Genomic DNA, 14,396 nt, shown 5'->3' with positions numbered 1-14,396 from the left:
GCACTCCTCTCATTAATTTTAACCATCTGGGGAAATAGCTATTTTTTTCACTTTTAAAAGTTATGCTAGCAATTTTTTTACTAAATGAACTGGAAATATTTTTTTAATTTCTCTAGCTGCTAATCCAGTAAAAATGAATACCTTTTGTGGTCTTTGATTTTAACAATATAAGATGGCCCTGAGACCATAAACTTTTGCAAACTACTGATCTAAGACTGGAAATTAGCATGGAATGTTATGATCTAAATATTGATATATCTAGAAATCAGTGTCTCCCAAATGCTCGTTGACATAACTGAACAATGGCTTAACCACAGTGACCCAAATTCTCCCTACCATCTGCGCCTCCAATGGGACTAACTCCATTCCGCCCCATTCATTATCCTGCTTAACTTTGTCCAGGTCTTGCAGAGCAGAGACGTGATATAAGTTAAAGAAGTCAAGATAAAACTGAGGAGCATCACCAAATGCAGTGTTTGAGACACAAGTAAAAGCAATCAAGCATAACATACAGCTTTAACGTCAACAAATTTAATAATTTTGGTACACAAAGAATAAAATTATTTTATTAAGAAAAAGCTCACTAATAATAAACTTCAGTACCTTTACCTATCCCCAAAGGGTCCTGGGAATTTAAAAAGTGATGGATCCAAGAAACCGGCAAAAACCTGACAGTCTTCATTTTTAATATTAATATAAATCATTAAAATTAATCTATCTGCAATGAGACTGCAAGTATGAGGGGAAGACGTCAAAAAGTACAAGCAAACTCTAATATAAAGATAATGGAATCTGTCCACAAACTTTTTAAAGCCCCCACATGTATGTCAGAGATGTGCTCTAAATCTAGTTCCAAATTTGAAAATTTAACAATAGTATACTATAAAATGATGCCTGAGTTTTAAATCATATGTAAGTCAAATCTACCTGAAATTCTTTGTCTACAAATGAATCTCAAAATTAAAAATCCAACTGAGAGTGGAGGTGTATGTGCATATAAACAACACAAATGAACTCTGTGTATGAAGATTTTATTGTCAACCAAGAAATAAAATATAATTGGGAAAGAAGCAAAACGTCAAAGATGAAGAATTAGCATTCATCTTCGCACTAACCTGGTTAATTGGCTCGTTGAAGTTGGTGATGAGGCCTGCACGCAATGTAGACTTCTCCTCCTCTGTGAGAGCACTGCAAAAGATACTTATGATGCTGCAAGATGTTGCCTAACGATGCATGCAGGTGAACACTGACTTCACCAATAAAACGTCTCAAATGCTCCTGGTTCCTATCATTCCTTCACAAACATTAAGCACAGTACAGTAAGCAATAAAAAGCAAATCAAGAGAAATGAATAAAGCATTTTGATGTCCATTTTTACTGATGCAAAAATATAAGTAGCTACAAAAAATTAATTAAGGTAAAAAAGAAGTATACCTACACCTTGCTATCCTTAGCCAACCTTCCACATTTACAATATGCAGAATGCAATAGTAGTACAATTGTAAAAATCTTATCCAACTATCCTGTACATTAACAGCAAACATCTTACAAATGGCTAGGAACAAGGTGAGAACAATACTAGTTGTGGGCATGTGTGTTCTCTGTGGCAATTATGTAGTCATGTAATTTGACAGTGAGCTAATGATGTGATCAGCCTCCATTTTTTTTCCCAGCCTCCATTTTCACATAATTCAATTTCTTGAAACAACCTGGTCTTTGTCATCTAGCCACGTGGACAAGTGAGAAGAGGATGTGAGTAAATATTCCTTTTCCATTTACATTATTCATAAAATTTGAGATTATTCTTAGGGAGGGAATCAAAACACTCATAGTGACCCTATATAGTTTTCAAGGCTGTAAATCTTTAAAGGAGTAAAGAGCATCATCTTGCCCCATGGAGCAGGTTGTGCAGACTTGTATTGCCAACAAGGTTCAATCTATGAGGAAGATTTATAATGTTCTCTATCATAAAATAATATCTCTAAACAATGAGCCATAGATATATGGAGTTAGAGCATGCACTTAAATCTAATCCCAATCTTTGAACAATTAATTATGACATGGTCTTACTTGATGCTCAGCCTCATGAACAGATCACTGAAGATATGGGTGCTTTACCAAAGCGTGGTGAAAACAGCCTGGCTATCAGAAAGAACAGGGTCTAGAATCTTAAAGGCTTGTCTTTGAATAAGCAGCTATCTAAGTGGGGCATCAACTAAGTCCACATGAAAGAGGCACACTAGTCTGTGTCATCCAAGGATGGTAAATAATAAAATCCAAATGTGAAGGAGGCAGTGGTATCAGAGATTAAATTGTTAACATCTGGTTGGTAGAAGGCCTGGGTGATATGGAGAGTCCAAATCCATTCCCAAGACTCCCCACATGGAGTAAGCCTGCAGGGAATCCCCTCTGACCATCGTCCAGATAGATGAAAGGCACTGCTATGAGACAGAGAACAAGGAGGTTGATTATGGCAACTGTCCTTAGGTTAAAATGTAACTGCTTATCACCTGATCTCCCTTGGACCCATTCAAAAGTTCTTCCACTTTTTAGTATTTTCTGCTTCCTTTCTGAGGTTTTTCTGTGTTGTGTCTAACCATTGTTGTTGGGTTTTTCTCTGCTTGTTTGCTTCCTGTTTGTGTTTTGTATTACATATAAAATCCAGAATAGGTAGACAGAGAGACAGTAACTGGATTGATGATTGCCTAGGGGTAGGGCAGGGGAAGAAAGGGGGGCATGGGGAGCTGACAACAATGACGAGAAGGAAATGTTCGGATAAAACTATAAATAAGTATTAAAAATAATAAAATTTCTTTTTATTTTTTTAAGTCTCTCATTTTAGATCCCTAAAAAAGTATACCCAAAATGCTAATAATTTTGACTGTGAAAGAGAAAGAAAAACTATACACAGCTGGAGCATCAAATTCTACTAAACTCACTGCCATCAAGTCACTTCTGACTCATAACAAGCTTACAGGAAAGGGTACAACTGCCCCACTGGGTTTCTAAAACTGTAACTCTTAATAGGTATAGAAAATCTCGTCTTTCTACCACAGACCAGCCGGTATTTTTTAAGTTCTGACCTTGCGGTTAGCAGGCCAACACAAAAACCACTATGTCACAGACGTAGAATATTCCCTGTATCGCTTTTATACATTCTGACTTTGGTGTACATTTTAAATAAATTTATTAAATTTTAATGAGTATATCATTTAAATTTTCCATTTGAAACCGTTAATTTTATAAGGGTTTATAATTTTATAATTCTAGCTATAGAGTTGCTAATAAACACTGGAAACCAAGAGGATCACAAAATGACTCAACATGGCCAAGATCCTGAGTTGTACTCCCAGCCTCTGGAACTATGAAAAATTAAACTTCGGTCTTTAAAACCTATCGTTTTAGTGCTTCTGTTCCAGCAGCACTGGGTAACCAAGACAAACATTTAAAAATAACTCAGGCTTTAGATATTGAAAGACCAAGGTATCAGAAAGTGAGAAAATAAGCTGTACTAAAACCATACATATCCCATTAAAGTATTTGTCAATAAGAAATTCAAGCCAGACACAAAAGACCCTACTGGATGCATGATTCCATTCCTATAAAAATAACCAGAACATGAAGTCTTACTGCAACAGGAAGTAACAGTTTCCTAGGTATGAGGAAAGTGGAATGAAAAGGGGGAGTGACTGATGGGCACAAGATTGCTTTGTGAATGATAAAAATATTACAAAAATTTTTGTAGCACTGGCTGTACAATGCTGTGAATATATTTTAAAAACATTGAGTAAATGTTTAATAAAATTATCTAAAATATGAATATTTCATTAAAGCTGTTAGAAAATATTGAAGTTAAATGACAAAATATTATGACTAATGGAAAATATATAGTATATGAACTATTATAATAACAATAATCTGTATTTAAAACCCTAACTTACATTATCCTGAAAATGGAGTATGGCAGAGCTGGGCAAAAGTAAAGGTACTAAACTTAAAAGTGACATGTCATACATGTAGAGGGTTCATTCTTGATCAGAGTCAAAGCTGAAATGTAACTACTGCTGTGGGAAGGTGCCTCAAGTTAGAGCCAACTCACAGTGCCCTATGGACGACGTAACCCAACATAGCCCGGCCCTGTGCCATCCTGGCATCTGGGACGATCCAAGTTTCTTCAGTGATTTAAAAGTTGCACACGCAGCAAGTGAAGGTGATTGTGGGGAAGGCCTTTTTGCCAGCAGCGGTTGGTGCAATTGTTTCACGGTGAGAACAAACTTAGGTAGCAGCACTAAAGCAAGGCTTCAAAAGGTTGCTGCCCTGCTCAAAGATGTTTGCCAGCTCAAAGATGACAGCCAACTGCACTGCTTGGAATGTTTGTGGATTCCCCCCAAAAATCACTGCCATTCATCAGGACAGACCAGCGTGTTTGGTACAGTGAAAAGGCAGTAAAAAAGGGAAAGGCCCTCTATAAGATGGATTGTCACAGTGGCTACATCAATGAGCTTGGGCACAGGAATAATTGTGAGGATGGCACAGGACCATGCAGTGTCAGTATTTCGTTCTGTTGTGAACAGGGTTGCAGCCAACTTGAAGGAACCTAACAATAACACATATTAAATAAAACTAATTCTTTAGCCTTGCTTTTAGCATACATTTAGCGATTATCCAACAATAGTTAATATTTCACCTTTAATTTTATGCATATACTATCACCGAAATGAATTCACAATAATATCAAGTGAAAACTAGATCATTGATAATTAATTAGAATGCATCTGAAGTTGCATTGCAATGCACATACCAATGATATACAAGTTGGTTGGTTCTCAGCTCTGAAAACTGTTCAGAGTAGGAAGTAGGAGCTATATAGGATGGAATTTAAATGAGAAAGCTTTTAAGAGGATTTATTTTTAATGTATTGAATATAGGTAATAAAAAGCTAAATGACTGTTCAATCCTTGGCCCACTTTCTAAGTGCTTTCTAGATTTTACTTCAATATGTAGCTGGGCCTTAACAATGATCTGAACTGCACAGGCCAACTTAACATACCACACTTTTAACTGTTGCTATCTCAGCGAGCAGAAGTGCTACCAAGTGGTGCCTTAAATCACCTGTGATGCTAAACGTTATCTGAGGAACTGCACGTCTGAAGTTAATTAGTGTCATGTAACAGTTTAAGCAGTTACAACACTTTGAGCTCACACTAGCAAAAGAAGAAAAAATTCTGCCTAAGTAGCCATCTACGATTTCAGCCCATGTTGTTCAAGAACTAACTGTAAATTACAAGTGGATGCTCAATTGCAAAGGAGGTCAGTTTCCCTAACCCCTATATTATTCAAGGGCAAGCATATAGGAAGATAACAGTTTGAGATTTAATTACCTACTACTATATTGAAATATAATGCTATTTGTGATATATAATAGCTACCTGCCTGCAAGGAATATCCATTACCATAGCTGTTACTCCTGTTTATACACCAACCACTAACATTATTCAAGAAGTATTCTATCAATTTCTTCAGTCTGAAACTGACCAAGCACACACTCAGGATGCATTAATAATTACTGGAGTTTGGAATGTTGAAGTTGGAAACAACAGGAACAGACAGTGGTTAAAAGTTGAAAATTAAGGACAAAGGAACAAAGGCGATCTCAGGGCAGACACTTGCAAGTCCAACACCTTCTTCATTGCAAATACCACTTCAACAGCATAAATGGTAGCTGTACACATGAACCTCACCAGATGGAACACACAGGAATCAAACTGATCGCACTGTCTGAAAAGATAGCTAGAGAAACACAGTGTTATCAGCCAAAGCAAGGCCAGGAGTTGACTGGGGAGCAGACCACCACGTGCTCATATGCAAGTTCAGAATGAAGCTGAAGCAAATTGAAAGCAACGCCTGTAAAGGAAGGTTACTGGAAATTTTGCCCTAGCACCAACCGCCAAGGTCAATGTAAACAGAGCTCCATCATTTAAGAATTCTATCTGTACAAACAACTCATGGATTGCAGTTGGGTGCTGTGCTATTTTTCATAACCTCCTTTACTCAATGAGTATGTTAAATACTATGCCTTATACCCCAGGGGGTCAATAATGTTCTTTGTAATAAAATGATGAGACCTCTAAAGGAACCAGAGTCATGCATAATCTGCGGACGGTGAATGGATTCTGGGCTCCCCCTTAATTCTAACCCCAATCCAAGAACATTTAGTTCGTACAACTGGGGCTTATTGAATACTCACCTTCATGAAGGGATCACTGAAGATATGGGTGCTATAGCAAACTGTGGTGAAGAAAGCAGATAGTGCTGGCTATGAGAAAGAATAGCATCTGGGGTGCTAACAGCTTGTATTCAAATAAGCAGTCATCTAAGTAAGGCATCAACTAAGTCCACACTGAAGAAGCACATCTGTCTGTGTGATCCAAAGATGACAAATAACAAAATCCAAACACAAAAGAGGGAAAGGTATCAGAGCTTAAATTGTGAACCAATTTGTAGAAGGCTATGGATGGCAGTGGGAGCCCAAACCATAATCTGCAGAGTACCTAAGCAGAGTAAGCCTCTGGAAGATTCCCTCTAACCATAGTTGTTGCAAATAGTCTGCTGTCAGACATACATTATTTTAAACTTGACTGTGGTGGATAGACGATAATATGATACCTGGTCATTTGATCTCCCTCTCAACCCAACCTGGATTTGACCTAAACTAAATAGTTCTTGCTTATTTCTCGGCAGAACTGTTCCCTCTGGCTTATCTTAATATTGCCTGTAGTCTTTTCTTCTTTTTTTAAAAATAAAATTGCGTTTGCTCTTTCTTTTTTGGGGGGGGGGGAGAGTATGTATCCCAGTTTGTAAAACACAGAAGGGATAGACATATACAGACAATAATTAATCTAATAGCTTTTTGGGGATGGGAGAGTTGAGAAGAATCGGGGAACAAATAACAAATATGGGAAGGGGGAGGATCCCTAGAACTGACAGTGGTGATGTATATACAACTCGTTCTCATACAACTGAACTATGGAAGTGTATGTGAATCGTATCTCAATAAAACAGTTGGGGGGATAAAATAAAACAAGACCATTAAAATGAATCCAAATATGACTGTGTACATTCCACTTGAATTGAGACCTTCCCCATTACAGATTTACTTTACTGAAAACTAATCACCAAAAACCTGCTGAGTTGTGGGATAACATCCATAATACCACACGTGAAAAATCAACGGTTAATTAAAAAGACAGGAAAGAAAGAAAAGAATAAAGTGATGTCAGAAGGCACTCTAACACTTGCTCTTGACCGTAGAGTAGCTAAACTAACTGATAAAATAATGATGCAAAAACAAAGATTATAAAATTTCAAAAGTCAGCTGGAGAGAGTGTAGATGAAATGTACAAAGACCTAGAGTTAGACAAAAAGAAAGAACACACTCATTATTTCTCAACTAAAAGAAGTGAAGAAAAAATTTAAGCCTTGAGATGGAATATTGATGGATTCTATGGGCAAACATATTGAGCAATGCAGAACACATCAAAGGAGGATGAAAAGGATACTGTCACTGTATCAAAAAGAACTGGTCAACAGTCAACATTTGAAGAGGTAGCATATGACTAAGCAACAACAATACTGAAGAAGTACAACCTGTGCTGACTGCTGTAGCAAAATACAAGGCTCCAGGAATTGGTGGCATATCAATTAAAATGTTTCCATAAACAATTAAAGCACTGGAAGCACTCACTAGTCTACACTAAGAAATATGGCAGACAGAGGCCAAGCTAACTGCGAGAGTCCTAATTGTGCCCACTGCAAATACAGTGACCCAAGAGAATGCACAGATTTAGTGAATGGTATTATTAGCACACACAAGTAAAATTTAGAAGATCACCTGAGTTATATACAGTCAGTCAATACAGCCCTTCTATCCATAACTCCTTATATGGCATATTATAGCTCTGAACTTTATATGCCTGTGGCTTAAAAGTCCCATTTTAGAGGGCATTCCCTACTAACAGACAGGAATAGGATGGGATCGACACTTGACCTTAGTAGAGGGTGTAAATCAGGCTACTTTTTGTAGAGGAAATTCCAAAACATTTAATTGTGTTCATATAGAACCTGCCCACAGCAGGGCAGTCTTGCAAACAGAACAGAAGAATATTGCATGGGTTAAAAACAGGAAAAGTATCACGATTGTATTCTTTCATCACACTTATTAAATCTGTATGTTGAATGAACAATCCAAGAAGCAGAATTATATGAAAAAGAATGTGGCACCAGAACTGGAAGAAGGCTCATAATAACCTGGAATATGTAGATGACATAAACTTGTATGCCCAAAGTAAGGAGGACCTGAGGCACCTACAGATGAAGAGCAAAGACTGCCTTTCAGTACGGATTACATCTCAACAAAAAGAAAACAAAAATCCTTACACCTGGCTGAATAAACAACATCATGATAAACTGCGAAGAGATTGAAGTGATGAGCGATTTCATTTTACTTGAATCCACAATCAACACTCAAAGCAGCAGCAATCTGCTGGGCAAATCTCCTGCAAAACAAGGAGGTGGGTTTGACCTAAGCTCAATTTGATCATTGCTTAGGGTTTGACCATTGCTCGAAATACCTATGGTATTTTGTATTTCCTCATCTGCATGTGAAAGCTGAACAATGAAGAAGGCAGAGCACATGTGAATTGGGGTGTTGGTACAAAAATACAAAGCACTATGGACTACCATGGTGGAAATGTCAGGCAAACACTGGACTGCCAACTTATAAGGTCAGTGGTTCAAAAACACCAGCTGCCTCTCAGGAGAAAGATCAGGCTGTCTGCTCCTTTAAAACATACAGCCTCAGAAATCCAATATTGGAGCACTGTGGAGTCAAAATCCACACAATAAACTGCTAAGAGAACAAACAAGTCTCAGAGTAAGTACAGCCAACATACTCCTTAGAAGCAAGCCCATATCAAAGGAAAAGGACATAGTTGATACAGTGGAGGGTCAGGGGGGAAAAGTGGAAGGCTCTTCACAACAGGGGTTGACATGGTGGCTACAATTAACTCAGGCATAGCAATTGTGAGGATGGTGCTCAATCAGGCAGTCTTACTCCTTGTACACAGGGTCACTATGAGTTGGAACCAATTTGATGGTCCCTAGGAACAATGACAAAAATACTATATAGTCTCTCCCTTAACTTTTTAAATTTAACAAAGTTCCTGTTTCTAATTATTTATGTGAAAATAATTCAAATTCAAAGGAGGAAATGGTATCAGAGCTTATATTATCAGAAAGTCATAGATTCCACCAAAGTAGAGGCCCAAAATTAATTTGCAAGGTCCCCACATGGAGTAAGCCTCCAGGGAATGCCCTCTGACCGTAGTCCAGGGTGTGACTAGCCTGGCTATCAGACAGAGAGCACTGTGAAGTCAAGTGTGGCAGATGTAGTCAGGTTAAAATGTAGTATCATCATTTGATCTCCCTTGTGACCCATTTTAAAGTTTTGGTATTTAATATTTGCTTTCTTTTCTATTGAGATTTTTCTGTTTTGCCTAATCCTTATTATTAGAGGGGATTTTTTGTTTGCTTCCTTTTTGTGTTATTTTCTGTGTATGAAATCCAGAGTAGTGAAGTTGATAAAGTAAGTGGATTAATAATTTACCTGTCAGAATGGCAGAGGAGGTTTGAGGAAATGGAGCATGATGAAAACATGTTCTGAAATTGACTATGGTAGTGATAGTACAACTCTTCTTAAAGGACTGAATGATTAAGGTGCATGATATGTGAAGTATATGCCAATGAAACTATTTTAAATGCAATATAGTTAATCATAAACTATTCTCCTGCCCAAAAAAAGTCATTAAAGTAATTGTCTTCATGCTGTTCTTCTTGTATTCCACTAAGTCAATTCCAACTCACTACCACTCTGTATGAGGGAGTGGAACTAACTGTCCCACAGGGTCTCCGGGCTGTGCTCTGTACGCGAGCAGCCTGCCAGCTCTTCCATCCCGTGCAGCCTCTGGGGGTTTTCAAACGGCACACCTGCACCTTGGCAGCCAAGGACACAACCACTGCTGCAGCAGGGCTCTGCACCATCATCTTAAAACAGGACCATTTCATGATGGACTTAGAGTTTAACAAAAAGCTTAACTAGGCAAGGTATATTTTGTTAGGTCATTTCCTATAACCCAGTAATGCACAACTTCTTATCATGAATACTTTATTTCTCCCAAAATTAAGAATTCATTCTAAAAGGAGATGGGTTGGCTTTACATTTAGTACACAAAGTACAGCCTGAAATTATTCTGGTTTCCTCCAGTATTGTTAAAAGGCAGTGTTTTCTGTGCACTTTGAAGTACTCCAACAGTCTTTTGTGTTTTTTAAGGACCTATGAACATAAAAATGTATGTAGCTATATAGTGCCATCTACTGGAGAAGAAAAACTATGTGATTCTGAAAAATTCACTATTTTCTCTCAAAGTCCAACATGTCTACATTCCTTTACAATGTATAATTAACTGCCCAGCAGTATCTATTCACCTAATCATCTACAAAGAGATGGCTCTAACTCTGATTAAAGAAAATATATCGGTGCAAAAAAAAAAAAAGAAAATGTATCATTACCCCACCAGCACCGCAGAGGCAAGTATGCAGAAGATTCAGAGTACTGTCTAGATGGTTTTGAAATGACCCAGAACTTCCTGCTCAATGAACTCTGTTCAGAACTACAACCTCACACTTCCCAAAATAAAATCGTTTTTTCAACATGAATAATTCATTCAACATTTATTTTATGCCTAAAAATTACGATGTGTGATCATTATATGCAGAAAGCTACCACCTCTTAACTTAAAAATGTCCACAAAGAAAAGCAGTAATAAATATAATGATTTGTAATTAAGTGTAACTCTTTTCCTCTCTTTACGTTCTTTTATATTAAAAATGAGGATAAAAAATAAATACAATTTAAAAATTTTTAAGTGAGGGTTAAAAAGACATTTCTACACCATCTTGAATTTTTAAAGGATTACAGGAGGTTGGAGGGAGAACTCACTGAGGTGCTACACGTCGCCAATAGCGATCAATTCCATTTTTAAAATACAGCACAGCAAGCCACCTGACATTTATATCCAGGGTATGGTTTGTGAAAATATTCTGTAAATAAAAAACAAGAGCATTAGTAGGAACATGTAATAAGCAAAAAGTAAAACTAATGTACCTAAGATATTGATAATTTTTAATCAATACTTTATCTAGATTTTACCCATTTTTACTTTAAATATATATATAGCTCAACAATTCATATAAACCTGCTCAGAAATATTTCAACTATTTAAGCTAAGAATGAAGTGACCTATCATAAGATTCTACTTTGACTATATGAAAATTTCCACAATGAAAAATTTTCACTTGAAAACAAACTAATTATTTTAAATATTTTAATTGTGTAACATAACTCCTTCTACCAAAACTAAACTAAAATACTTTCTAAATTAAAAAAGTATGACCCCAAGAAACAAGATGCCAAAGCCCCTGGGGTGTTAATACACATCATGAATTCACCTATTTCAAATTACTCTCCTTATCAGAACAAGCCTGCTTAAAAATAAATTCCATAGAACATTTTCAAACTATGTGTAGGCAGAAACATATGAGTAACTTCATCTCAGAAATAACCGCTACTCGAATATTCACAAGTGTAATTATGACTGTGCGAGACAAAAATGTGCAAAAGTCATCTAATACAGCCATCTAAATTCCCACAAAGCAAACAGTGGATCCCAGAGGTACATATTCAAAGTGAAATACTATGCAGCATTAAAAAATAACAAAGAATCCAAAGTCCCCTATAACATGGGTGGGCAGTGAAAACATGTTGACTGAAAATAAGACAATCAAAAAATGACAAATTTTGTTCTTCTGAGATCAGTATTATAAATCATTAAGAAAAGGTTTTCACATAAGAAACACTTTGATAGTTACAAAACCACACAGTGACTTCAATGAAAGAGGAAAGTAATATATAATTAAAATGATTACAGCACAAGGGAGACTCCGGATAGGGCAAGATATGACAAAATAATGTATAGATTACCAAGAGCACATGAGGGAGGGAGAGTGCGGAGGGAGGGAAAAAAAAGAGGACCTGGTGCATAGGACTTAAGTGGAGAGCAAATGCTTTGAGACTGATTGGGGCAGGGAATGTGCGGATATGCTTTATACAACTGATGTATGCATATGTATGGATTGTGATAAGAGTTGTATGAGCCCCTAATAAAATGCAAAAAAAGAAAAGAGGAGAAAAAAAGAAAATGATTAGGGCAAAGAATGTACAGATGTGTTTTATACAACTGATGTATGTATATGTATGAATTGTGATAAGAGTTGTATGAGCCCCTAATAAAATGTTTTTTAAAATTTTTTAATTAAAAATAATGATTACAGCACAAGAAGACAGTGAGAAGAGTACAAGAGCTAAGGGAACAGGACTTTAAAAAAACAATCATCATCTAATCATCAATGAGAAAAAGGTACATCCATTCTGTGACCTTTCAAATTTTTGTCACAACATAAAATCATTTACTGCAGGATATGAATCTATAGGGAAGTCAATTCCATAGAACAGGGTAGAACTGTTCCTATGGGTCTCCGAGACTAACTCATCTTTTTCCTTGTGGAGCAACTGTTCACTCCAAACTGTTGACCCTGCAGTTAGCGGCCTAATGTTTCACCCCTATGACACCAAGGCTTCCCAATTCATTCTTCAGTATGCTATAATCTAAAACGGTACAAGCACTGAGAATTAAAGTGCTTTATTTGTTTAAAAAAATATATATTTAGAGCAATGAATGCATAGGACAGGTGGCACAGAAGATTAAGTACTAGGTAACTAGTCAAAAAAAAGTCAGCAGTTCAAACCCATCAGCCACTCTAAAGAAGATGAGGCAGTTTGCTTCCATTCAGATTTACAGGCTCAGAAACCTTATGGAGCAGTTCTACCCTGTCCTAAAGTCGAAGGCAACTAGAGAGCACTGAGTTTTTAGGGTTTCCTAGTGCATGGAGCAAATGTAGGAGATAGGATGTGCTAACAGAGTGAAACTGTATTGTGCCTTGGACCAAAAACATAAAATTCCCCAGAGCTGACCTCCTAAACAACACAATCTTGTGTGTAAAACGTCCAAGAAAAAAATGATAAAAAATAATGGTGTCACAAGGGTAAAAAGTATGTGGTTAAGTATTAAATGCAGTTGTCTTACATGAATCCTAACTTTAGAAATGTTATGTGCACACAAGCAAAAGTAAAATGATACACACACACCAACTTTTCTAAGGGGCTTCAAAAACTTCATGGAAAGACTCCTCATATTTTCACTCCAAGAATTTTTTAAGCCCCCTCATAGACATATACAACAGAAATAATTGGATAATTCCCATTTATTCTTTAAGATCCTTGCTATAGATTGAAATGTCTCTCAAAAAGTATTACAAATCCTAACGTCCATGGCTGTAGTTAATCCTATTTGTTATGTTAATGATGCAGCAATGCCTTAAGTCTATTACAAAATATAAAAGGTGTCATTTAAGCAAGGGAAGATGGGGAATGATAGATTCCATACCACATGGAACTATACAAGGAACCAGAACCAAAGAATGTTCCCCTAGAAGCAACAAAGCTGTACGCTTTCCCATAGACAACACCTGAATTTGTATTTCTAGTCCCCTACATTGTGAAAATTAAACTTGCTAAGAGTCCACTTGTGTTATTTGAGTTTTAGAAGCCCTATATAATCTCTAGGGAGCCCTGTAGGCATAGTGAACCCACCAGCGGCTAAGGGAGGAAGATGAGGCGTTCTACGCCTTTAGAGAGTTGCAGCCTCAGAAACTCACGCGGCTGTTCTCTTTGTCCTCTAGGGTCACTGTGAGTCAGAACACACTGAAGGACAGTGAACCTGGTCTCAACACTGTCGCCAGATAACCCATGAAGACTGAGTCAGTTGCTCTGGGTTTCTATGGCAACCAACACCATTTCGTTCACTGAAATAACCACACTCTAATGAATTCAATGTCAATACATTATCTGCATATTAGCTATATATAGGCCATTACCGAGAGTCTTCCTGCAATCCTGAGCATGTTCTACCTCATAGAGCAATTTCTCAGAATGTAACTATCATGAAAGGATACAACCCTGACACACACCTTCCCTAAGAGCACAATTAAATGTTCTTGAATTCATATTCTTCATAATGTAAAGAGGATTTGAAGCACTTCCTGCCTGATAAAGATCATACTACAGCCTTCAGTCTGGATTATACTTCAACACAGACAAAACAAAAGTCTATAAACTAAAAAGCAACTTATCAATACTGAAATTATCAAGGATTTCATTTTAT

General features: G+C 36.9%; 1 protein-coding gene across 1 annotated transcript in view; it reads right to left on the bottom strand.

The window, feature by feature from the left end:
- Positions 1-14,396, bottom strand: part of IPO11 (importin 11) — a 212,939-nt gene that overhangs the window by 167,444 nt on the left and 31,099 nt on the right. The window contains exons 3-4 of the mRNA XM_075541076.1: positions 11,057-11,157; positions 1,116-1,188 (exon numbers count right to left, since the gene is read on the bottom strand). Coding sequence (XP_075397191.1) covers positions 1,116-1,188; positions 11,057-11,157 — 174 coding nt within the window. The remainder of the gene's footprint in view (positions 1-1,115; positions 1,189-11,056; positions 11,158-14,396) is intronic.

This window comes from Tenrec ecaudatus, chromosome 2 (assembly GCF_050624435.1).
Source record: "Tenrec ecaudatus isolate mTenEca1 chromosome 2, mTenEca1.hap1, whole genome shotgun sequence".
Taxonomy (NCBI): Eukaryota; Metazoa; Chordata; class Mammalia; order Afrosoricida; family Tenrecidae; genus Tenrec; species Tenrec ecaudatus.
The sequence above is the reverse complement of the archived record's forward strand: the minus strand, read 5'-3'. Positions and strand labels throughout refer to the sequence as shown.